The following is a 27809-nucleotide window of genomic DNA, read 5'->3' as shown; positions in this document are numbered from 1 at the left end:
CAGAAATCCACAAAGATACCCCTATGAAAGACTGCTGGCAATGCCAAGAGACAGCCGGGACTGACCTCTGGTGATGGGATGGCCAAACACCCTAACTAAGAAGTTCAGGGAGGGAGATTTAGTTTTCTTCAGGGATAAGACACTGAAAGGTTGTCCATGCCTAAGTGATTAGGACTATAAATATAAACATATGGGCCTATAGGCACACTGATTGGAATCAGAAGGATTTAAAAACACACACACACACACACACACACACACACACACACACACACCTTTAATAATCACAGAAGGAAAGAGCATGAATTTAAAAGGAGAGGCCACGGAAGTGGGGTGGGGGAGTTAGACATAGATATGTTAAAAGTACCTTGTACTCATGTATGAGATTATCACAAAACAACCAATAAAATATACCTCAAGAAAAATTAACATTACATTAAAATTTTTAAATGTATGAGTACAAGCAAGTTAAAATTGGTTGTAGAAAGTAATGATGTCTGTCCTGTGGGATTTAAGTAATATACAAACTAAACTGTGTAACACAGCCAGAGAGGCTCAATACTTGCCATATTTCAGATCCAACCATTATTTACATGGTCAATGTATTAACTATCACACTGTACCTAGTTCAGAGTACATTTTCTATCCCTGCAGTAGTTACTATACCACAGCTAAAGAATATGTAGGTAGCTAGTGGGGAGGTTTGATACTTCATTATTTTATTTACAGAAGAAATAAAGTTGAGAAATAATACAAATCAATGCAGATAGTAAGGAGAGCAAAAAAAAATTGTTATGTGAAAAGAATAAAAATAATATGAAGTAATTATCACACTGATAGGCTGAATATAATCATTCAAAACACCATTTAAACATTTAACCTTGCAAAGATCCACACATTAAATGTAAGTGACTGAAAGGTATGTGCTAACAATCAGAAACCAGATGAAAGTTGTAAGTACCCCAATATCAAAGTTATCAGGCATTAAATGAAGGTGCATTTATGTCCAAAATATTTCATAGTAACAATTTCTGGCCATTCTGGATCTGTAGGCACTTAATCACATTTTATAGTATATAAAATGAACTTGACAGAAAGACTAAATTAGTTTAGGGATGTAGCTGAATGGGAGAGCACTCATTGTGTGTGTGTGTGTGTGTGTGTGTGTGTGTGTGTGTGTGTGTGTGTGTGTGTTTCTCAGAGAGAGAGAGAGAGAGAGAGAGAGAGAGAGAGAGAGAGAGAGAGAGAGAGAGCAAGAGAGCCCATGTGATTTATCATGCATCTGTTCACCATTTTCTCTCCAAATTTTGACTACCAATAGGAGGAGAAGTGATGTTGGAATACATTCATGCTATGGGCAGATCATAATATTTAATCACCTGACAGGCTGTCTGTGTTTAATACAGAAAAACATTAAAAAATGTTTCCTCCCTTAAGAAAACCCAGCCAATGATCAATATAAAGAAAGATTTTCCTGTGACTGAGGAATATAACTTTTGTATCTACCTGAACTCATTGTAGACATACCTCATCATACCAACATCTGGTTCTAAATTCTGCCAATGAAAATACACGAGTCATTTTCAGACTCCTCCACATGCAAATGAAAGAGCATTAGCAACAAGGACTAGAAAGCCTTCTCTCTCAGTCTGAGCCAAATGGTTCTCATAGCATTTTGCCATTTGAATTCAAATTCTCCATAGATTTTACCAGTAACAATGGTTTTCTTTCTTTCTTTTTTTTAATTTATTTTTTTAATTTATTTTATTTTACAATACTATTCAGTTCTACATAACAGCCACAGATTTCCTTGTTCTCCCCCTTCCTGCCCCACTCCCCTTCCCCCCAGCCCACCCCCCTTTCCCACCACCTCCAGATCAAGGCCACCCCCGAGGACTGATATCGACCTGATAGACTCAGTCCAGGCAGGTCCAGTCCCCTCCTCCCAGATTGAGCCAAGCGTCCCTGTATAAGTCCCAGGTTTCAAACAGCTATCTCATGCAGCGAGCCCAGGACCTGGTACCACTGCCTAGATGCCTCCCAAACAGATCAAGCCAATCAACTGTCTCACCTATTCAGAGGGCCTGATCCAGTTGGGGGCCCCTCAGCCTTTGGTTCATAGTTCATGTGTTTCCATTTGTTTGGCTATTTGTCCCTGTGCTTTATCCAAGCTTGGTTTCAACAATTCTCGCTCATATAAACCCTCCTCTTTCTCGCTAATTAGACTCCCAGCGCTCTACCTGGGGCCTAGCCATGGATGTCTGAAACCTGGAAACAACCTAGATGCCCTTCAACTGAAGAATGGATAAATAAATTTTGGCACATATACACAATGGAATACTACTCAGCAGAGAAAAACAATGACATCATGAGGTTTGCAGGCAAATGGCTGGATCTAGAAAAAAAATCATCCTGAGTGAGGTAACCCAGACTCAGAAAGACAAATATGGTATGTACTCACTCATAGGAGGATACTAGATGTGGGACAAGGGTGACTGGACTCCTACTCACATCACCAGTGAGGCTACCTGGAAAACAGGACCCCAAGAAAGACACGGGGATCACCCAATGATGGAGAAATGGATGAGATCTACATGAACAGCCTGGACATGAGTGGGAGCAATGAACGGCGAGGGTTGAGGGAAAGAGAGCGGGAGATCCCACCTGGATCAAGAACAGAGAGGGAGAACAAGGAATAGGAGACCATGGTAAATGAAGACCACATGTTAAAAGGAAGAAACAAAGTGCTAAGGAGGCCCACAGAAATCCACAAAGATACCCCACAAAAGACTGCTGGCAATGGCCGAGAGACAGCCGGGACTGACCTACTCTGGTGATGGGATGGCCAAACACCCTAATAGTTGTGCCAGAAACCCCATCCAAGTACTGAGGAATCTGGATGTAGACATCCATGGTTTTCTTTCTTAAAACACAAAATTGTTAAGGACAGACATAACTTTGACTTCATCTTTTCATTTTTATGACTCCTATAAATAAGGGTATTTTTTTTTTAAGTTTAAAATCCTTAGTTATGATTTTTGTCGAGTGTGTATTTCAGGGTGGGGCATGCATGTACCATGGAGCACAACATGTGAAGGCCAGAGAACTTTTGGGATTCAATATTTTGCTACCAGTATGTGAAACTTGGGAATCAAACTCAGGTCGTCAGGCTTGGCTGCAAGCACACTTACAGACTGAGTCTTCTACCAGCCACATCGAACTGTTTCTTTTTGCTAATGAATTTCTATTTTTTTTTTTTTTTGCAAAATGATTTCTTATTCTTGGCTATAATTTATAATTTAAGAATTATAAATATACTTTCCAGCACTTTGATGAACTTTTTAAAAAATACAGCTTTTCTTTCTTCTTGTATTTTCATTTAGCTCTCTCCTTCATCATGTAGCATCCATAACAAGTACGTTTGTCTCCTGAGCCATCTGCTGACTCTCTGCATGAGGTTTTTGTTTTGTTTTGAACACATAATTTTATGCATATGTGCCTAAAGTACTTAAGTGTACATGTGTTCAGGGGACCAAAGAGGAGAGAAGAGTAAAAATATGTCCCTGGAAGTGGAGTTACTGGTGGTTGTCAGCTGCCATGTGGGTGCTGGGAATTGAACCCAGGTCCTCTGAAAGAGCTGTCAGTGCTCTGAAACACTAAGCCGTCTCTCTAGACACTTTCCTACTGTTTGAACCAATATTTATCTTTTAACTTGATTTCTTTCTAGGGAACATTAGCAGGAAATTAAGTCCCTATGATTGATTATTTTATGGAACATTAATAAAAATGTAGTTGGAATTCATTATATTTTTCAAAATTAATATTTTTACATAATTTCTGCAAAAAACGCATTTAAAACACACATTTGAAATTGATAGTGAAGAGATAGTTTATTTCATTTAGGAATTAAAATAAATGCATATTTGTTTTACATTCAGTTGGGTACTCTTAGCTTTATGAATTAATAATTATAAAATTTACTTTGCCATGTTAAATATGGCCTTTGGAAATTAGCATTACATCTTAACAGACTTTAATGAAATATAAATTAATTTAAAATAATTATTTATTAGTGACTTTGTTGAGAGTAGAATAGTGTATTTGATGATTAAAGCATGCATTCTGTCCAAAAGTTTATTATGTGAAGCTAATATGTGGTTAAAAAAAATAGGACAGGGTTCATGGAATATCTTTCTTGTTGCATTCATTTAGAAGCAAAGAGAGAGAGAGAGACAGAGACAGAGAGAGACAGAGAGAAAAGAAACCCAGTTTAACTCTAAGACATTAAGTATGTCCCCCATGGTTTTTGGCTAATGGTATGCAAAGAAAGCAGTTACTTAATAGTATTCAGTATGTGTATATTTTAGCCTAAGGATATTTTATTTTAATATTTAAGAATAAAACTTTAAATATTCCTTTCAAAACTATGAAGTATATATATTGAGTCAAAATATGTTTCGGGATCCTTGTTAAGGACTCAGCAGGTCAGAAGGAAAACGAGGGAGTTTATCCCTCATAAGCATATGAACCAAATGTAAATGGTCAGCCCCTGATTTATACAGCCTGAAACCTACCAATACCACATGCAGTTGACACTCAACACACAACCCTGTTCAGAATATTAATTTACAGGTAACATCCTTGTCTGTTTTGTCCTGCTTTGTTTTGTTGTGTGCTTTGTAACTTTATATTGAAGAGGCTTTTCTCTTTTAGCACAAACAGTAATGTAAATAGTCTAGTATTATAATCTGACTGCTTAGGTCAAAGCTTGACTTCCAGCATTCCCTTGGTGCAGGGTATTAAAGAAGTCCTTTAACGTATTTCGTTCTCTATGTAATTTTTTTTGTTTGTTTTTTTGAGACAGGGTTTCTCTGTGTAGCTTTGTGCCTTTCCTGGAACTCGCTTTGTAGACCAGGCTAGCCTTGAACTCACAGAGATCTGCCTGCCTCTGCCTCCCGAGTACTGGGATTAAAGGCTTACACCATCACCTCCCGGCTCTATTTAATTTCAAATGGAGCCAATAGTATCTCATGAGAGTACTATGAATATTTAATGAATTACTCTAATGCATATAACACTTTCAAAATGAATTTGGTCACACAACAAATAATGGTCACATTCTGAGATAGAGTATATTTAAACCCAAACTGCCCAACAAGGAAGCGGCTAACCAGAATAATTATTAAAAGTCAAATTCATTAAAAGAATAGGTTTTAAAAAAAAGGAATAGGTTTTGCCTAAGTCTGTAAGAAACTACAAAGTTACCTTACATTGGAAATGAATGAGTGTTGCTGTTGCAATTGGTTGTATCAGTGAGCTGTCTTTTGTATTTCAGTATTATGCAATTTAAATGTGCCTCTACAAATGAGATGTGGAAATCTAGTTTGCAATGTCATACAGTAGAGATTGGGGGGATGTGATTAGGTGATGAGGATTCTGGAAGGAAAAGGTTATTGGCACGCTGATGAAAGCACCTTCCATATAGGAGGACACAGAGCAAACGCATCATCTAAGAATCAGAAAAATAGGCTCCCATCAGAAACCAACCAAGCACCTTGATCTAGGATTTAACACTGGAAAATCTGTTGTTTGCAACCTAATTGACTGATGTTACTGAACAGACTGAGATACCAGGGCAATAAATGTGCTGGTGTCCAGCTGCATTCATCTCCACTTCCCTGATAGTGGATGATGGGAAGTGTTGCTCTCCTCTCTCCTTGCCAGCAGTGCATCTCTCTTAGATCTCAAGGACAGTTTATATTCATATTGTGAGTTTTAAGGATTCATGATGTCTGGAGAGATGGCTCAGTGGTTAAGAGCAGTGGTTGCTCTTCTAGAGGAAGTGAGTTCAATTCCCAGTACCTACACGGTGGCTTTCAGCCACCCATAATGGAATCTGGTGTGCATACATACATGCAGACAATGCACCCACATACATAAAATGTGTAAATAAGTATGTATTTTGGAGGCAGAGCCAGGCAGATCTCTGTGAGTGCAAGGCCAGCCTGGTCTACAGAGTGAGATTCAGGACTGGCACCAAAATAACACATAGAAACTCGGTCCAAAAAAAAAAAAAAAAAAAAGATTCATTCACGATACATTTTGGATTAACAGTTGTTTATCAGATGTGTCCACTGCATTGTTAATATGAATTCACATTTTCAAGTTCTTGTCAAGCAAATATTTCCAAATCTCATGAAGTTCAGATTCTCAATAATTTCTTTCTCAGATTGTACTTTTGATATTATATCAAAAAGTCATGGACAATAGTGAGGTTATCTCCTTCCTTACTTCTCTACCTGGATTTCTTTTCATGTCTTATTGCATGATCTTACATAGCTCTAGATCCTTGTTTCCACATCAGTGTAGTTCTTGGACTATTTTAAGATTATTTCAGCATTATATCAGTATTACTTATCAAATATTCTTCGAGCCTGTATTAATAATGCTTTATTTGCTGTGACAAAATACCCAAGAAACAGCTAAAATAAGGAGGATGTATATTGGCACATGGTTTCAGGCTTTTGACTCTATTCCTTCAGGACCCATATATATCAGAAAAAAATAAATCCTGGCAAATAAAATTTGGTGGAAAATCATGACTCAATATATGAATAAAGAGGCAGAGAAACAGAAGTCTCAGGAGAAAACACACCTTGTAAGTGACAATTTTCTTCAACTGGACCTCAACTGCTCCCAGCACATTCATCTATGAACTCATCAATTAAACCCATTAATGAGGCTTATATTATAACAATCAAACCAACTGTCAATAATGCCGCCAGCTGGTATAAAGCCCTTAACAAATCGGTGTTGGGGGAGATGGAAGTCCATTCTCCATTTCTAAGCTGTAACAGTGTCATGTTTTAAAAAAGACTATGTTGTAGAAAACAGTTTTAGAAAATTCTAGAAGGCTTGTTTATTACCTAGAGACTAAGCACCTTGATATGTATTTCATATATATTTTCACTTAATTCTTAATATATGACTGTGTTTCCCAACAAGTTATTAAGAGAGTGACTTTCATCCCAACCTTTAATTTCATGGTAAGAACAAGAACTACCACAAGTAGGCACTCAACATAATTTTGATGAATTTAAGAATTTTGGGGGTACAATGATTGCTTCTACAAATCAGTAAGTCACAAAGGAAAATACCACCACTGCAGTGAAAAAGGAAAAATTTTACAGCCAATATTGTTTTGGGGGAGTAGTTTCAAATACATTTCCTGGCATAAAAATTCTGTGATTTCTGACCTTTCAACTATCTGGAAAGAACGTTTGGTTCATCACTTCAGATTGCCTTTAGGAGCATTAGGAAATTTTCTCTGTTTCATTATTTCAAAACAGGAAATAAAGTATCGTAATTTTATAAAAGGGAAGAGTAATGTGGTAAGAAGCCATGGACTTACCCCAAGCTGCTTATTATGGGGAGAGAAATTATGTTTTTCTAGTCATTTTATACTACTCTATAAATTACACCACTCTATAAATGAAAAAAAAGAAGACTATCTTAATGCAAACATATTTACTAATTCTAATTTTGGGGCAACTCATTTTCGCCTGTTCTTTCTAAAAGGGTACGTAATGAACATACACATGGGTGTTCAATAGCTCTAATTGTTCTTCAAATATTTTATTTGTTCTTATTAACCAAACAGTAGCAGAAGTAGACCACAGGGAAATCCTAACAATTAAATAGTCTTATAAATTTCAGAACAAAATGGTTGAAAGATATGTTATAATCATGATCTGCACTCCACAATCCTCCCTGGAGACTCTATGTTTAGGAAATTTTTAATTCCATGACACTACAGAATAAGAATAATTTTTGGAATTCTTGAGGATGTGATGTTTCAATCAGTGCTTGTCTAAAAATAGCACACGTTACTTTTCATTTGCTGTTTTTTAATTAATAGGATGGCAGTGTGGCTACAGTTTTACATTTGAATAAAACAAGATGGAAATATTATTCAAAATTCATTGTGTTAAATTATAAGTCATTTAGAAGATTCTACATAACTTTCTCTATAACTTGCTTTCTTTTGTAAATGATATCTAAGGAAATACTAAATAAAAACTGTTCAGTGCATTCATTCTTTGAAATGAATTAAACTCAGATTGGCTGACAAGCAGTTTTCTCCACAGCAATTAATTCATGAACATCAGAAGGACAATATGTGGTTTCCTGTGAACATTAGAAATGAGGAAAATTTCATGTCATGGGAATATTCGCTTATCAATGTCATTATTGTATTACTAACTATTCAACTTTATTTCATCAATTTAATGTTAAAATAAACCTTATAGAGAGATATCTCTGTCGTGGTAAACTTAGGTGCCACTTGGAATTAGAATGGTCCATTATATTTAATTTCTACTTCCATTTACAAAGTACTGTTATGGTCCCTCTGACTTAGACACTGATATAAATAAAAACATTGAAACTCCAAGGGGATGCGGTCTGGCTAACAGAATGTACATGTCTTAGATGCAGAATTGCTACAGTGCAATCCATCTAGGGCAGAATCGGCACATGGTACCTTCCAAGGATGTAGAAGTGTAAACCTACCTAAATGAGAGGAAAATTTGATACCTAAGCATATCCTAAAATAAAAGGTACATATTATCTTGAAAAGTACTTCACTCCTTTCCATATCAGCTCTATCACTGAACGAGTAAACATTTCTTCAGTGATTTATTATGAGAATCAAATGAGTCACTGATGTAACTTCATAGGTTAATGATTTTTTCATTATAATTCATTCTGACCATTTTGGTTATGCAGACTTCAACTATAGCCACAATTTTTAATTAACAGTCCATGTTTTTATGACTATAATTTAATATTAAATTTGAGACTTGAGACTGGACAATTTAACTACATCGTTCAATTTGACACTATACAATTTTGAAAATATGTGTATTGATACTTTGGTAGACAAATTTCACTCACACAAACAAAAAAATCAGATGTAGGTTCACAACAATAGATGTTCTATGCACTGATATTTGCTTATGGTCTGAGTTTCACCAAAATTCTTTTTGTACAAATATTCATTCTTGGTTGTGTACATTGAGAGAAAGGGGAGATATATGCAAGCATGAAGGCAGGTGCCCATAGAGTTCAGGTCACCTGGAGCTGGAGTTCCATCTGGTTGTGAGCCCCCTTATCTCTATGCTGGAAAATGAACTCAGAAACCCGGCAAGAACAATGCATGCTCTTAACCAGTGCCATCTCTCCAGCTCCCATATTTCTGAGTCGGTTCCTTTGGATGGATACCTTTTGGAACCTAGCTAAAATTTCATTTTTTTCAAATATGCTTCCTCAAATATAGGCCATCTACTATATTTATTCCAACAGTACTCTATTCTTTCTTATCAGTACTTTCCCGAATTTGCCATCTTCAGTTTCTGTCTATTTTGTCCATCATGATATCCTCATAAACCAAGCATGGATTCTTGGACATAAGTTACCAGAATTTGACGTAAGATCCCAGAATCCATGCAGTGAGTGTTATTCTTTGTCAGAAACAAGATGATAGAAAGTAGACTCTGGTGATATTTTATTTGTGCTGAAATGTGATTTTTATTTATATGTTAATAAATAAGGTTGCCTAGGGATCAGAGCTAAGAGTAAGCCATTTAGCAGAAGTCCAATGGTGATGGCACACGCCCTTAATCGGATCACATGGCAGACAGAATCTCTGTGTGTTCAAGGACACAGCAAAGTGGTGACCCGAACCTTTAATCTCAGTACGAACCATAGATACCTGGAGGTCTGTATAGACAGGCAGTGATGAGGAAGTTATGTGGTTGGGTTTAGAACCAATGAGATGACAGAACAGAAAGTCAATAAAAAGACAGGACACAGGAAGAAGGTCTCTCTCTCAGGGGAAGGATAAGGTAAGATAAGGTGGTCTTAGCTTTTGGCTACTGCTCTCATCTCTGGGTTTTTAACTCTTTATTTGGCTCTGTGTTTCTTATTTAATAAAACTGTTTAGAATTACATCTACAGTAGACACCAAGTGCATTGAGATGGTGGACTGCAAAGGTGTTCCTTTATTCTACCCACATTCCAGGATGGCTCTGCATATACAAATTTTTCTATGAAAAATAATGATTAATAACAAGGCCAATGTTCTTTATAACCAAAAATAAGATGATAAAAAGCCAGTAATCAGAAGATATTTATAATAGGAATGGACTTGTAAATAATATGCCAGGGAATTCTGCATTAAACTATTTTCAAAGATTTTGTTTGTGAATCATCCTGGCATCTGATTGTATGTTCTTATTTGTTACTTTGTATAGTTTTATATTATTCCACATATCTACCATCTTTCTACTTCTATATGCCCAAGATATATTATCTATCTATCTATCTATCTATCTATCTATCTATCTATCTATCTATCTATCTATCTATCTATCTATCTATCAGTGTAACCATCCATCTCCTTTCTGTTCAAAACACTTGTCATTAGCGTAACATTTTTTCTGTAAAAATGGGGCCTCACTGTTAACTCAAGCTAGCTTCAAAATCATAGATAGTCCTTCTGCATCTGTGTCATCAATACTGAGATTACAGATGGCTAGACTTCTCTTCTGGCTAGACTTCTCTAACCAAATAAAAATTTTTATTCAAATGATCCTTATTAATTTTGCATAAGGTTATGCTGTGATGTGTATATAAACTTATGAGTATTATATCTTTAATACAATTGTTTTATCTTCACCTTTCATCAATAATATTATTTTATATGTTATATAAATCTGTATGTCAATGTTAATTTTAACACATCAAAATGAGCTATTCACTATCTTACAGTCAATCTTTATATTCACCATATTTTTGATGGTTCTTTGTCTTTCCTTCAATTTATTTCCATCACCTTAAAGAAAGACCCTTAGCAGTCCTTCAAAATGGTGAAATGTCAAAATGCTTTCAAAATGATATGCTAGACAAGTACTTTTATCATGGCACTGCAGAAGCAAATTCCTGTGCTGACAGGTGCATGCCCAACACTCAGGCTATATGGCCCTATGCGATTCTTTACCCAGTTCTATTTAAGTAGACAGTTTTACATACTAGTTGCGCCTAATTCTAAGTTATTCTTTTTACTTATTTCCCTTCATTGATCTTTTAAATGGAGTCTTCCTTTGTCTCTCATGCTAACCTCAAACTCACAAGAAGACCTAGCCTCCAAAGAGCTGGGATTACAGACAAGTGACAGCATTCCTGGTCAATTCATAAAACTTTCTAATACGGATAAGTGAGTCTGGTTCTCTACCATGTCTGATGCTTTTCGTACTTAGATCAATGCCAGATATCTGCCTAAGCATCTCTAGGTTCTTATGTGAGACTAGTACAGAGTAACCCAAGTTCTTAAAGCTGAATGCTTCTATACTATTTCTGGCTCCAAGTCACATTCCATGCCTTTTAACTTCTGCTTTGTATCAAATAAATATTGTGTCTGTCACAAGCAATTCATGTTGATACCATATCTTTGTTCTACACAATATCAATAATCATCTAATATACCTATGGAAACATAGACTTCTTTTAAGTAGTTAATATTCAACCCAATTAAAATTTATAAATTTAAAATATAAGTACTCTTAAAGAGTGTGTCTATCTTCAACTTGTAAAACTACAATTAGAACAAAAGCAAATATTTTTAATCATGCAATTCTGGCCAGCTGTAATGTTATTGGACCTCAAGTTATACTACCTTACTTTATATTTTGAACCTCTGAATTCTAACATACCACTTTACAACAAACTGAATATTATACTGGAACTCAGGTAGCCTTATCCATCCCTAGAGCTTTGCCATTAATTGTCATTTAGCCATTGGGCATTTTTTACAGATTTCCAAAGGATTTAGGTGAAGAATGTTACACATGTAGTTGTATCTGTCATAACATCAGTCCATTCTAGTGATCATTACATTACAAGGAACAAATGCAAGTGAATTCCTAACAGACAGTACTGTATTTAGAGTCCAGAAAGTTCAATTTCACTAGATGCAAATTTATTGATTTCATTACTGCACACTATTTCCATCTCTATCTTATTTTTCCTAGAAATAATTCACCTTGTGTGTGTATGTTATTAGAAGAGTTTACAATTATTGATCACACTATTTAAAATAGGTATAGTATAGAGGAATTTGATTAAAAGTAATGGAAGTTTGGGATAACAAGACAAGTGAGTGATCATATTAATCTAACAAGTATCCTTTATCCCAAAGCCTATTTGTAAATTATCTGACCAAAGTATTGGTCATTAGCATTGGCTATTATCTCTGATCATAATAATGTATCTTAGTTTTAAATTAGATCCATGAACTAGTATATTTTATTCCTTAGTTTCACAAACTATATCATCAGTGTGCTAAATGTGCTCATGAATTTACTCTGCTATCACAAAATCAGTCTTCAGGCTTTTAAATTAAAAGAAAATGATAGGAAAACCAGAGGTTTGGCACCCCTCATTACATAAGGCCCATGCCAAGTTTATGCATTGTAATTTTATAAAAAAAAAGTGTAAATTTTAAAATAAGACACCCAATTTCTTTGTTGTGTTTTCCCAAGCCGTACAAAGCTTAGATTCTCCCTGGATGAGAAATGATAGTTACATGGTCAATAGGAAAGCTTTTTAATAACATACAAAAAATATGCCTTAGAAAGTAAAATGACTTGAATGTGTGTATTGGTCTTATTGAAACAATTTTAATTTTAATGTGATCACTACTTATCTAGCAGAAGATGAAGGAGTTGTGAATGGTGAATGGGACAGATGAGGCTTCTATCCTGAGTCACTGGCTCTGTAGGTGCTGATCAACTCTGGATCCAGAAAACCTGGATTAATGTAAAGCCTGTCATCAACTAGAATTGTTTCCTAGAGTAGATGAGAGATTGCAAAATACTGGAAAGAATACAAAGCTCTAGCTTTCCTAGACAGGTTTACAGTTGTGGAAGTTAGTTATGTCTATGGAGTCTTTTGTTAGCTATGTATAGAAGGAAAATAGCATGAACTTTGAGGTGATTTCAGAGCTTATTCACCACTATCTAACACTGCATCAGTGAATTTATTTAATATTAAATATTATTTCAATCACTTTGGCCCTTTGTTGTTTTATGTCCAAGATGCCAAAACAACTAAATGGCATGGCTTGTTAGTTACCCACATTTTGAAGCCTAATATCACAAAATAAATGTACCACCATAGGAGCACTGTGTCTGGAGTTTCCCCATCTATTCTTTCCACAAACATGGTCTAATTACCTACCATGCAAGTAACACAAAGCCTTGAAAGTTAAATTATTAGCCTCAGAATCCTAGTAGAATGTATAGCTCCCCATCACTTCACCCCAAAATAGCAATTATTTGCAGTCATTTATTCCTGTAACACTACCATGTTTCTATGGACCTAGAGTTTGTATAGTTTGTGGTTGCTGTCGTGGAATAAACACAGAATATATTTGGTTTATAATTAAATTTGTTTACAAACAGAAATTTATAAATTGCCCTCAACTTGATTACACCCACACCAAATGAATACTTCCAAAGGATTTTATAAAGCCTATATTGTTAAAGAATTCTAGTATGATTATGAGGCCCTCTGCCTCCTTCAGAGTAAGGACTTCTGCAGTTTTCTCATCACACAGATGCACAAAGGTATCTGGAGTAGGTCAAGTCATCATACTGCAGATGCAAAAACAGAAAAGAGATGAAGAGAAATTGAAACAAAGGACCACACATCAGAAGCTGGCTTCCTGCTCCTCATGAAGGCTTAGGTAGGTGTGAATTATTCCCTATCCAAATTACACACCTGTGTGTGAATGAAGAGGCAGAGCATACAGATTCTGTCAATAACAGAAGACTAGAGAGTTGATATTTTTAAAAATCATCTCTAAGTTACAGGAAAAACAATTCTAAAAATGTTCTTTTTCTGTTCAGTTTGCTTTCCTAACCTTTGCTTAATTTGGTAGAGAAATATTGATTTGTATTTCTTTAAAGGTCAAAAATCAATCATTGTTTATCAATCAAAATGCAAAATCATTTGCATCATGTTCCATTTGAGCTAAATCTCATGTCAATAGTTTAGTCATGGGGAAAAAAAGAATATTTTGCCCTTTACATACTTTTTTACAATTATTCACAGAGCTGATGTTTTCTTCTGCAACTTTGTAACAACTCAAAAGGTGGCTACATTTACACATAAAAAGACTTTCTCTGTTCTGCCAGCCAACTCCCAATAATGATATGAAGACTTTTTAATAATTATGAAAGCTATGTCTATAGCTTAGACTTGTTACTAACTTGCTCTTATAACTTAAATTAACCCATTTATCTTAATCTAAATTCTATCATGTAGTATTACCTCTCTTCCATCTTGCACCTCCTATATGCTCTCAGTTTCTCCTGATAACTCCTGTCCCTGTATTCCTCCTCCTCTTCCTTTCTCTCTCCAGAAATGGCACCTATCCCTCCTGAGTAGTAATTGTCTATTCAGCCCTTTATTAAACCATTCACAGCAATATATCTTCACACAGTATACAAATATCCCACAACATTTAAGTAAACCCCATTTGACATAATAAATACAGGACTTAATAAAACTGTTCATTGTAAAAAAGACGAATGAAGAGCCCTTATATGTATACTCATCATAGTATTTGTATCTACTATTTGATTATGAAATACAGTTTTTATGAAATTAAATAGAATGACACATCCTTTTTAAGTTTTCTTCATTCACTTCCAATGAATTTATAGGCACTCCTTGTTTGTGCTCAATTCTTTATTAGGTTGGACTTACAAGGAGCCCACGTGTGTGTACACTTGATTTTTATTGAATTTCTGATGACTTCTGTATAGCAAGGAGGACAATACAATTCTTACAAATAAATACTCTATGAATATAATTCTTACAAATAAATACTCTATGAATATAATTCTTACAAATAAATACTCTATGAAGTATAAGCTTATTAAAGCCAAGTAAGAGTAGAAAGTCATTCACATATTCATTCATATTCTCTCTTCTCCCTCCCTCAATCCATCTCTAGCTACCTGTCTATCTATCTACCTATCTTTCTTTCTTTCTATCTATCTTTCTTTCTATCTATCTATATCTGTGTCTGTCTCCCCCCACTCTCTCTTTCTCTCTGTCTGCTTCTCTCTCCCTCTCCACCATTTGCCCCCTCCCTCTTCTTTCCTCCTTCCATTCCTCTTTTTCTCTAACTCTTCATTCTCCTCTCACTTTTCTTTACATCTCTCTGCCTCTATATCCTTGTCACATTTATGTCCAGATCCATGACAAACTACTGCTAACAAATCATTTTGTTTAGGAATGTCCACTCAGCTCATGTACATACTGTATGGGTCTTCATTTGCTGTGATGCATTTTGAGCAAGCTTATCCTGGCTTAATGACAAAGCAATGTGCTCCCCAAAGAAATATGGAGAGGAATCCAAGTGAATCTCCTCCATCAACTAAGGATTTTCCCAGGTTGTAGAGATTATTCCTTGCAGTGGTCAGGTAAGCCTAATGCAGTTTTTAATTTGGTAAGAAAAGAAATTAAATTCAAGAATTTATTGCATCAACTCACAACCTCAAATTGTTTCCATTTTCTTATTCCCAGGGGTCTTTCCTCAGAATTAACCTGTCAGAAAGCAGGAAGGGAATAACACTGATTTATTACTAAAGGCAAAGAGTGACTTAAGCTTGAGGCATATTATGGGAAAGGCTCTAAAGGGAAAGAGCACATTGTGTTTAAGTTGACACAACCAGAGAGGTAAGTCATTAACTAAAAGTCCGACATAGACAGACATTTAATTTAGTCTTCTAGCCAACTAGTCCCTCAAGATTATAAAATCTTACTGTAACCTCCCAATAAGCTGATCATTTAAATGATACATGAGAATTGACTTGCTAGTTCACTTCAAACAGAAGACCCCAGAGAGCATAAAGATGTCCCAGAGAATCAGTCATTTACAAAGGATTTATAAAAGAGAATGCCAGGACCAAAGTTTATGTGACAAATGACAAAAAGCCACCTTTCATTGCATTAAACATATTCTGTGCAAATAACAAAGTAGCTTTCAATCTATAAGCTCACATAATCTAATTATATTCTTAATGTTGTTAAAGAATATTATTCCATTTCAGGGTTTTTTGAAAATTCCCTAACCTCTATCACTCAAAGAATAGTATGAAGTACTGCTGAAATATATTTCTAGGCATAAAGATCAAAGTGAGTTCCAAGGGAAATTATCAGTTAAGGAATATAGCCTTTTTTTCCTAATAGGGTCTCCATGCTACACTTCAATGTAAAGTTAATGAACAAATTCTATTTCTAGATCATCCAATTTAGATATTTTTGGTCTAAGTTATTTTAATAACCTGCTGGGATTACAACTAATTTGACATATGGTTTTATAAACTTTCATTTTTATAGCCAAGTTTTGTATAAAGATACTGATTTCAAACAACACATTTGTATCACACACACACACACACACACACACACACACACACACACACACGTTGAGTATCAACACAAACCGAGGATTTCAATTATTTTACGAGCTTCTGGCTTTGTAGTAGGAGAGAAAAAAAATAATGCAAGTGTATCTGTTACATACCTCAGTAGCAAACTGCTGCAGCCCACCAATATTAATTGGTCCCTCTTCTGCAGCATGCAAGTTGCATCCTCCCACACAGAGGTCAGAGGTTGGACAAACCATTCCACAAGTAAGACCGAGAGGATTGTCAGAAAAAATCAGCTTGGCTGCACCATAGTAGTTCTACAGAGATAAAATAAAAAACAAAATTTGTATTATGGCATCATGTACCTGAAATACCCAATTGTGGTGTTTTAATTCTTCTGGTAAGGAACTGCATTAAAGCTCAAGATATTGAGATGTAATGAGATGTATATGCTGCAACACTGTTCATCACCAGAAATACCAGTCACACAGGGAATTTTATACATGTGTATTCATAAAAGAGTAGTTGTTCAGCTTCAGAAATTTATCATTTAAAAGACCATTGTTTACAATACATGATAGTGATATTTTTCTTTATGTTTTTAACGAAGGTAATTTAGGAGCACTGATATATATATCACTCTTAAGACAATAGCAAAAACAAAAGTTATATTCGAAAAGCTTCCATACGGCTAAATATAAAACAATTAGAATTGTTCCACCCAGTACTGTTTCAAGACACTCTGCTGATTAATTTTCTTCAATTGTATCCTCTAAGCAAAGATTCAGATAGGCACTTAATACAGGGACTCCTGAACTAGACCTCAACCACTTCATTACCTCACTCATTCCCCCACACTTAAAGTTGGTTTGTAAAATATCTTATAATTTTTCTTATTGTCAATCATTTTGTAACCTAATTTGTTCAAGAATTAAATAATCTGAATTATGAACTAAAATTTAAAAAGAAATAATTTTTAAAAAATTCTGTAAACTAGGACAGTCAAGAAGAGCCAAAGGAGACATAACACATAAACAAAATATAGTGTCTTGAAGGGAGTCCTGCAAAAGACAAAGGACATCAGGACAAGGAAATTCAAATAAAGTGGAGATTTTCATTAGAATGAAATTAATATTGGGTTTTATGGTCATAATAAATATGATATTCTTGCGTGCATGTGCGTGCGCGCGCGCACACACACACACACACACACACACACACACACACACAGTGGATAGGGGAGCTATGTGCAGATCCAGGTCGTTCCTCTTGTGGTAGTGTTAATTTTGCTGTTTAGTATCTTTAGTATTTCCCCAGCATTTTGGCAATCCTTGATTCCTTCTGGTCTTCACTAATACCTCACAATGGAACATGTCCAGAACTCACTCAAAAATATTCTAGACACATTAACAGACAAAAAAATACCTAGCAATTAAGTAAAAATGGTAAAATAAAGAAACAGGTTATCAGTAAGTTGAAGAGAAAAGAACAACTAAACTAAAAGAACAACTAAACTAATGTTGATAGCAATCCAACGAAAGAGAAGGAAAAATAGTCAAAATGATTAAAATTATCACCACAATGCACAGATCACTCTATTATAAAGGAAAATTTATCATTTAGAACCAAATGAAACAAAATAAGTTAATTTATGGTTTTAACAGTATTCATGATGGCTTAAAAATATTTGCCTAATTTCATGTCTCCTCAGAAAAGCTGTGTCTAATACATAAAAAGCGTTGGTCAATATATATTTTCTAGACATATAGTATGAATATTTTATGAAAATCAGATCATAACTAAGGAACACAAAGAATAAAAATCAAGAAACTGGCTGACCAATATCAACTAGGAGATGAGTAGTTAAGACAGGATTCATTCTATAGTGTACAAAATGTCATCTCAGTGCAACAATTTCGGTAGAACACAGTTCTTAATTTATACATACAACACACACACACACACACACACACACACACACACACACACACACACACCTCATTGGACATTGTATAAAACACCATCCCCTATGTTCACCTTGTTTGAATTCCACTGGGTGATTTTGGTGCATAGCTTCTTTGGTAATGGTCTTTTTATCAGGAAATTTCATTAAAGTAGAATAGGCAATTGTTTCTCAGCCATGACAGTTGAACCGCAGCATAAAGAGGAAATGGAAAATAGATAGAATTTTATGAAAATAAAAAGCCTCAGGGCTTAAAAGGACAAACAAGTAAGAGAAAAGACACAAAATATTGAAGACCATTGTAAGACATCTGTATCTAGATTATATTAACATGATAGCTCATGGTGGGAGAGAATTACACCCAAAGCATTCAGAATTGTTGTGGGCAAATATTTGAATTAGCTAACAGTAGGCACTGGATTTATGGCTTGGCAATTTGGCTAGTTCTTGATGTAGGAAAAGATATTCAGAAGACACATTTGAAAGTTGTGCTTGCACTAGATTGTGGAGAACCCTGGCTGCCAATATACAGGTGTAGATTTTTAATTTAAGTTTTTAAATTAAGGAGATTTGTTTTGTTTTTGTTTTTTGAGACAGGGTCTCTCTATATATTACTGGCTATCCTGGAACTCCATATGTAGACCATTCTGGTTTTGAACTCACAGAGATTTACCTGCATCTGCCTCTTGAGTGCTAGGATTAAGGGTGTGCAACACCATGTTCAGCTTAATTGAAACATTTTAATGGAAGGATTCAAGCGCTAAAAGACTGAGAAAGAAGATTACTATACAGATGTCATGAAAATTCTCAGAGAGATGATGTGTCAGGGAGATCACAGAACCAGCCTAGAAAAAGGAAAGTATGTATTAGAGAACCAGGAAGAGGTTTCTTAAATGGATGGTGCATTAGCAGGGTGGTGGTGATGCATATCTTTAGCCCCAGCACTCTGAAGGAAGAGGCAAGTGGATCTCTGAGTTTAGGGTTAGCCTGGTCTACAGAAGGAGAGTTTCAGGACAACCAGGGCTACACAGAAAAACCCTGTCTTGAAAAAAAAAAAAGAAAAGAAAAAGAAAAAAGGGGTGGTACACAAGCTGAAACATGAAGTCACCTTGCAAGTTACCTTCTTGGGAAACTCCCAAGATGCTCAGGTCCTTCCAGTGTTTGTGGATCTGAGTATTCACCGCAGAGCCACTAAGAATCCTTTCAAGAATGGGATACTTTTTCTTAGTCCATTCTTGAATTTCAAATGGTCAAAAGACAATTAAGAATTGCTCAGCATCCTTAGTCATCAGGGAGATGTAAATCAAAATGACTCTGAGATACCATCTTACACCTGTCAGAATGGCTAAGATCAAAAACACTGATGACAGCTTATGTTGGAAAGGATGTGAGCAAGGGGGACACTCCACTGTTGGTGGGAGTGCAAACTGGTACAGCCACTTTGGAAATCAGTATGGTAGTTTCTCAGAAAATTGGCAATTAATCTACCTCGAGACCCAGCTCTACCACTCTTGGGTGTATACCCAAGGATTGTTCATTCATATCACAAGGACACATGCTCAGTTATGTTCATAGCAGCATTATCCATAATAGCCAGTACCTGGAAACAACCTAGATGCAGCCAAATACCAGGCAGAGCTCCAGGAGTCCAGTCAAAGAGAGAGAAGAGGGATTCTATGAGAAGTGCATCAGGATCATGATGGGGAAACCTGCAGAGATGACCAAACCAAACTAATAGAAACTCACAAAAGTTGGATCAATGGCTATGGAGTCTGCATGGGTCTGGACTAGGCCCTCTGCATGGCAAGACAGTTATGTAAATTGATCCACCTGGGGAGCCCCCGGGCAGTAGGATCAGAATCCATCCCTGCCTAGGGCATGAGCAGACTTTTTGGAACCCACTACCTGTGATGGGAGACCTCATGCAGCCTAGAGTCAGGGGGAAACGCTTGGACTTGCCTCTACTGGATGTGCCTCCACATGGGAGACTTTGCCTTCTTGTGGGGGAGAGTAGGGAGTGGGTTGAGAGGGGGAGGCTGGAGGGCAGGAAGAGGGAAAAGGGGCATCTTTGATTGGTCTGCAAAATGAATGAATTTTTTTCTTAATTAAAAAAAAAAAAAAAAAGAACAAGACACCTTCTAAAGTCTTTCCCGAAAGCCACAGGATCAATATCAATTCTGTCACTTCAGCAAGGGAGATAATTCTAAAGTCCTCTTTCTACACAAGAGATTTGCCTCTTGAACTTTTCAAAGGTAAAAACTAGAAAAAATTTTAAATGGAAAAGGTACTTCATAGACACCCAGGTAGGCTTCTACTTGAAGGTAAACTTATACCATCAGTTACAATATTTCAGTGTTGGTATCCCCATGTAGAGAAAAATGTATAGGGCTGTGTTAGGAGGGATGCAAGTAATTTTAAATATACATATATACATATATACACAATGAGAACTTGATTATTTTGATGCTTTTTGTTGCTGTTACTAGTTTTTTGTTTGGTTTGGTTTGGTTTGGTTGTTGTTTTTTTAATTTCTGGTGTTTTGCTTTTATTTTGTTTTTTTTTTATAATGTGTATTCTGTAGAGCCCAAGATGGCTGGCTCCTTCTATGATAAAAACTCTGAGTGAAACATGATAGCTGTTTTCAAATCAACCCCAAAGTTTACCACTGTGTCTCTATGTTTTTTTTTTTTTTTTTTTCAGGTATAAAGTATCAATTTGTACCCAAGCATTTTAATGGCACATTCTTCAGCACAACATGTGCTATTTAGTTAATTTTAAGATAATTGTAACTTTAATATCTGAGTTTTCACTTTAAAATTATAGTTTGAAATTACATTGGTGCCATTCCTCTACAATTTAATGATTTTTAAATTCATTATCACAAACTGCAAAGCTTGTCAAACCTGCTCTCCTGTCATATGGTATAACTAATTTAACAAATAGTCCTACCATATTCAGGCCTTCCTATCACTACAAGATTATCAATACAGCTGGTGGATTTATTTTAAAGTGTTCTTCCATTTTCCAGTGACAGTTTTCACAGATGGAAGCATCATTCCAAGATAAACTCCAATCTGTTGCATTTAAAAAATACTTGTTCTAAACCTTAGTAAGTTTGCATGTGTGAGAAGGGAGGTTTTAGCTATCTAAGAATGAATGCATGGATACACATTAACTGAATAAGAAATGGCTTTAGTAGTGCATGCTGGAGACGGGGGTACCAGGGTAACTTTGTCTGAAGCTGTCCTTATCCCTCAAGGTTTAGCCTGTGGGGCTCAGACATTTGGCAAAGCAGGTGAGGCATATATTATGCACAGAACACACAAAAAGCCCTGGCTCTGGAACTAATATGATAAGAGCACATAGAGATCCTACATTCAGAGCCAGGTGTGGTGGTACATGACTGCAATTCCAGCCCCTGGGAAGCTGAGGCAGGATTGTAAGTGGAAGCCAGAATGGGGTATCTACTGAAATCTTGTTAAACATAAAGAAAGAAAACCTTGCTCTCATGCTATGCTCTTGTAGGGACAAAGGGTTGAATAGGATACGACAGTCCTATCTTCATAGATATGCTAAATTTTGGTAAATTTTATACAATATAACTAGATATTTGAGGAACACACATTTACTAAAGTGTTCTGAGTTAAATCTAAAGTGTAAAGAACTTAACATGCTATTCTTGTGGAATTTTGTTTTCTGTCTATGAGTTGTTAACAAACACGAACACACACACACACACACACACACACACACACACACACACACACACACACAGTTATTCATGCACAAAAACAAACACTGTCTCTGTCTACCCTGCATGACTCCCGAAAGTTGCTTGCATTCTTCTCCCGTTTCTCAGGTAATAGTATATACTTCTGGTGTCTTTGATGTAGTTGAAGACTAGATAGTTATAATTTTCCTTAGTTATGATAACAGATAAGTTAGATATAAAACCTTAGACGCACAAATATAGGAGAGATAGGATATCTTCTTTAATTTTGCCAAATACAAATAGACTAGATATTGTAACTGTAATTTTTGCTAGATAACTGTTTTTGTCATATGTAATTTTACTATATGAAAGTTAATATCTTCCTTTTAAAAGAAAAAGAAAAGGGGATGTGCTGTGGATATCACTGTGTATAAATAAAATGCTGATTGGCCAGTAGCCAGGCAAGATGTATAGGCAGGACAAGCAGAGAAGAGAATTCTGGGAAGTGGAAGGCTGAGGCAGAGAAACACTGCCAGCCGCCGCCATGACAAGCAGCATGTGAAGATTCCAGTAAGCCATGAGCCATGTGACAAGGTATAGATTTATAGAAATGGACTAAATATAAGAGTAAGAGCTAGACAATGATAGGCCTGAGCTAATGGCCAAGCAGTTTAAATAATATAAGCATCTGTATGTTTATTTTATAAGTGGGTTAAGGGACTGCCGGGGCTTGGCAGGACCTGGAGAGAAAACTCCAGCTACACATATAAACATTTACACATGAGCACATATACACACAGTTATACAAACACAGTTATACATCATTGCACACAAACACAGTTACAAATACACATATACATACACATAGTTACACACACAGGGATAGATATTTAGATACTCCTGGATTTGAGTGCTACCACACTAGGGCCTTTTCATTGGGAAATGTGTAATAATGTATATAATTATCTGTCGTAGAATATTATTTTAACTATGTAAACATGTGTTACATTCATTTATGCTGTGGAATATGACTTTAACTGTGTACAGCTGTGTAACTTTTGTTTATGCTGCATTTGTTTCATTATGTAAAGATGTATTGCATTTGTTTCATCTTGCCTGCCTAAGGCAACCTGATTGTTGCAATAAAAAGGAAAACAGCCAGTAGCTAGTCAGGAAAAGGATATGCAGGGCTGACAGGACAGAAAGAATAAATAGAAAGAGAAATCTTGGCTTGAGAAGAGAAGAAAGATGAGAGAAGAAGGAAGAGAGAACAAGGGAGATGTCCCTGGCAAGAAGCCAGACAGCCACCAGCCAGTAGCCTGGAGAAGCACAGAAAGTAATATATACAGAAGGAAAGAAAAGTAAAAATCCCCAGGGCAGAAGGTAAATAAAGAGAATCAAGTTAATTTAAGTTAACAGAGGTAGCCAGAAAGAGGACAGTGTCATGATTTGGGAGCTGGTTGGTGGCCCAAAATAAAAGAGCCTGGCACAATCATCAGGGTTAGGACTTGATAAATAAAGAAGAAAATATGATTATTAGGATTATAGTGTATCTTTTTTAAAACTTGGCATATATACAGTGCTGCCATTAAGTGAATTTAATAGACTTGAGCCATCTTTCCCTTTTCCTTATGGAGTTTTTCTCCTCCAAAACTTCTATAAATGTTAATTCTATAAATTAAATATTTTATTACCTATAAAAGGAAACCCATGTGAGGAAAAGAATAAGAAAGTAAAAAGAAAAGTTGTCAAGGGTAGGAATAAAAAAAATCCCTTTAAAACTCATATGAAGTGGCATGAACATATGCAAATTGGTACAAAATATTTTATATAGAGTATCTAATGAAGTCACTTCTGTTCCTCACATTTCTTGCCTCTTGACTCCTTTTCTGAACTTAATGGGCTTTATAACTTATAATTCCCCCATGAACTAGTGGAGCCAACTCAATAGACTTGTAGAAGCAACCAATTCAACAATTATTTGATGTGTGGGCAATTTCCTCTGACACAGGCAAGATGATAAAGAACCAGCATGGATGCTATGCCTTCCCTTTACTTGAACAGAATAATACTTTCATTCATACCCAAATCCATCTTTGTGCATGTGCATGTGCATGTGTGTGAGTAAGTGTGAGTTCATGTGTTCTGGAACACACTTGTATGCATGTGTGTAAAAGACAGAGTTCAGTCTTGAGTGTTCATGCTCAGGTGTTAGCTACTGTGATTTTTTTTTTTTTTTTTTTTGAGACAGGGTTTCTCTGTGTAGCTTTGCGCCTTTCCTGGAACTCACTTGGTAGCCCAGGCTGGCCTCGAACTCACAGAAATCTGCCTGGCTCTGCCTCCCGAGTGCCGGGATTAAAGGCGTGCGCCACCACCGCCCGGCACTACTGTGATTTTTAAGCCAAAGTCTCACAAAGACCAGGAGCTTGGGAATATGACTGTCTCCAACTCCCCAGAACAGGAATGCAAGCCTGTGTGCTACCTGTGATACATAATTTGAGGATCAAATCCAGGACCTCATGCTTCTTATTCAGTAAGAATTTTATGAGCTCAGCTACATTGCCAGCCCAGACTGACATTTTCCCACTTTAAAATCAATGTATAGAGAATGTTTCTTTGCAAAATATCTATATTATTTTCTAATCACAGCGTGATATTCTATGACAGCCTTTAGATAATTACATTTGTAAATATTTATTTATGACGCTCCTTTGTTTTTCTGATATGGGTCCTCTTTTGTCTTATTTTGTCAAAGTTCTGAATGATATATTTTTCGCTTAAATATAAGTTACCAAATATAACACTAAGAACAAGTATGGACTGCTATTTATTTTTAATGTAGATTATATCCTTTACTATAAAAATAAAAATAATCAAGTACTTCAGAATTTTTAATTACCAACTAACATAAATAATGACAGCATATATGATAAAAAGTGAAATCTACTTTATACAGAACAATAATTAAAAAATACACTCTATAAGACATTTAGAAAGATACATATATGTATGTATCTCCATGGGTGAAAAACATGAAAAGGCAAACAGCATGATTGGTTTATTTTATATATACATTGATTTGTAAACCATTTGATCATAATTCATTATATAAATTACCTCAAAGAGATTAGAGTGACTTTCTACATCAAAATACCAGCACCAATATAAATATAAAATGAAAATGTAAGAGTTTATAATCATTATGGTTAAGAAACAAAAATGGTACAATTCACCAAGTGTAATTTATAGATATTTTACAACTAGCAAGCATTCAAAAATACCAATGATCAATATTGTACAGCCTACTAGTGAGTTACGATGCTCTCACATGAGAAATTAATGAAAGGAGAAGATTGATATTAATGAATCTTTCTTTCATAATTTACATTTAAAAGTGAATTTTCCACTAATTATTACATGACAATTTTAATTATCTCTCTTGGTTCTTCTTTAAGATTAGTTTTATTTTACATGTGTGTATGTGTTTATGTATGTGTGCAAGCATGAGTGCATGCATGCGTGCGTGTGCGTGCGTGCGTGCACGCGCGTGTGTGTGTGTGTGTGTGTGTGTGTGTGTGTGTGTGTGAATGCCTGCAGGCTAGCTACTTTTCTGTCAACTTGATACTAGCTAAAGTCATATGAGAGGAGGGAGCCTCAATTAAGAAAATGCCTCCATAATATTGGGCTGTAGGCCAGTCTGTAGGGCATTTTTATAATTAGTGATTGATAGGAGAAGGTGCAGCTCATTGTGGGGTCACTCCTGGGCTAGAGGTCCTAGGTTCTATAAGAAAGCACACTGTACAAACCATGAGGAGCAAGCTGGTAGGAAGCACTCATCCATGGCCTCTATATCAACTTCTGCCTCTAGACTCCTGCCTTGCTTGAATTCCTGTCCTGACTTCCTTCAATGATGAACAGTGACATGGAAATATAAGCCACATTAATGCTTTCTTCCCTAAGATGCTTTTGGTCATGGTAATTCATAACAGCAATAGTAACCCTAACTAAGACAACCTGTAAGAATATATGGTGCATTGTGATGGCCAGTGCCTGAAGGCATTGGATCTTCAGACTTATAGGCTATCTAACTAAGTTCAATACAGTAGCAACAGGTGTTCTTAACCACTGAGGTCTATCTGGTCCATTCTCTGTTTCTTAAGACTGGGTCTGTAGTTTATACTGGCTTTTAATTCATTAAAATCATCTTGTCTCAGACTCTCTAGTGCTAGAATTAAGCCATGTGTTACAATGCTGGCTATACAAATTTAAGTTTCACAAAACTATTTTTTATTTTAATGAATTAAATCATACGTCATGTTAAAGGTAAGCTGAATTATACCTTAAATATAATTATTTTCCTGTAAAAACATGCAAACACACATATTAAAATTATAATTGTCATCTACCATGTTGAAGTAGAAGCTCTGGATATGTTACTGTACTTCAAATATCATCGAAAACAGAAAACTTACCATGTTACTCATTATTCCATTTTACAATTAATTCAAAATACACCTGATACCAAAACTGGGCAGTTAAAGAAAAATAAATTTGAACATTTATTGTCACTGTTGCTTTTTGTTTGTTTAAAATTTTTAATAAAAATCATATAAATTATTTTGTTATTCTTCAATAAAAAATGTTAATGGCAAAATTATCTGCTAAATATAAGAAAATGCTCAACTAATCTCACCCCAAGTAATCTAATCTGAGCCAATATTTAGAACAACAATGGCAGTGCCTGCTCATGTATATCATGTGAAGTGCATACACACATATGTAGCATGTATGTAGATGTGTTCATGTATTCAGTGGGTATCATGAGATATCAGTGTTCTAAGTACTATGTCTGATACTTTAATCATCATGTATAACATATACCTGGTTATTTAAGGAATTATAACTAGACTGTAATTTCACACCACTATTTTCTTCTATGTTTAAAAAATGTCAGACTATTTTTGAGGGCTGGCTCTTTATTGCCAAGAATATGAGATATTTCTTAAGTGACAGTATGCTGTGATATGTACGACAGTGTGTTATTATACAGTGGGTACAAATAGATTTCTCAAAAATGTTCTCCTTCCCAAGCACATTAATTTAAACCTACCACTGCTTTCAAAAATATAATTAGTATTGATTGTAATAATTTACTTAAAATTTTTCAATTTATCAAAGTAGTTTTTTTTTTAAAAAACTAAACCCAAATATATTTAACATGAAGTTCATTGTATAATATATTTTATCCAACAGTTCAGATGCTAACAGTACTTACACAATCTTGTTGTGAAAGCAGTATGTTGTTTAGTCACCCTTTATATTTTAATATTAAATTACAACAAATACTTTATCCCTGCAGATTGTGTAGTATGAATCAATCAGAAGCATGCCGCACTTGGATTTTACAAAGTTCTTTTACACTATCAAACAGCTAAGCAATTAGGAATGAATCTCTGGCAAGATTGCAAACAAATTTTCTAAAAAAAAAAGGGGGGGGTAATTAGTTTGGTTAGTTAAATTCAAATTCCTTTTAGCCTACCTTGTAGTTCATTATGTTTAACTTTTTAATATTAAAAACCCTAAGTCATATGCTATGTGTTTCTTTATGTAGGATTCCTTTGGTCTTGGGACT

At 35.5% G+C, this 27809-nt stretch overlaps 1 protein-coding gene across 2 annotated transcripts in view; it reads right to left on the bottom strand.

The window, feature by feature from the left end:
• The window catches only part of Dpyd (dihydropyrimidine dehydrogenase), an 847112-nt gene that overhangs the window by 624894 nt on the left and 194409 nt on the right, over window positions 1-27809 (bottom strand). The window contains exons 1-2 of one of the 2 annotated variants that reach the window (XM_028880092.2): window positions 18540-18641; window positions 16658-16819 (exon numbers count right to left, since the gene is read on the bottom strand). In XM_028880092.2, the coding sequence (XP_028735925.1) occupies window positions 16658-16759 (102 nt within the window). In that variant the 5' untranslated portion in view covers window positions 16760-16819; window positions 18540-18641. Of the gene's footprint in view, window positions 1-16657; window positions 16820-18539; window positions 18642-27809 lie in introns of those variants that run through there. The other variant, XM_028880091.2, reaches the window with a different exon arrangement.

The sequence above is a fragment of the Peromyscus leucopus genome, chromosome 6 (assembly GCF_004664715.2).
Source record: "Peromyscus leucopus breed LL Stock chromosome 6, UCI_PerLeu_2.1, whole genome shotgun sequence".
Lineage (NCBI taxonomy): Eukaryota > Metazoa > Chordata > Mammalia > Rodentia > Cricetidae > Peromyscus > Peromyscus leucopus.
This window is presented reverse-complemented; position numbering and strand designations above follow the sequence as displayed.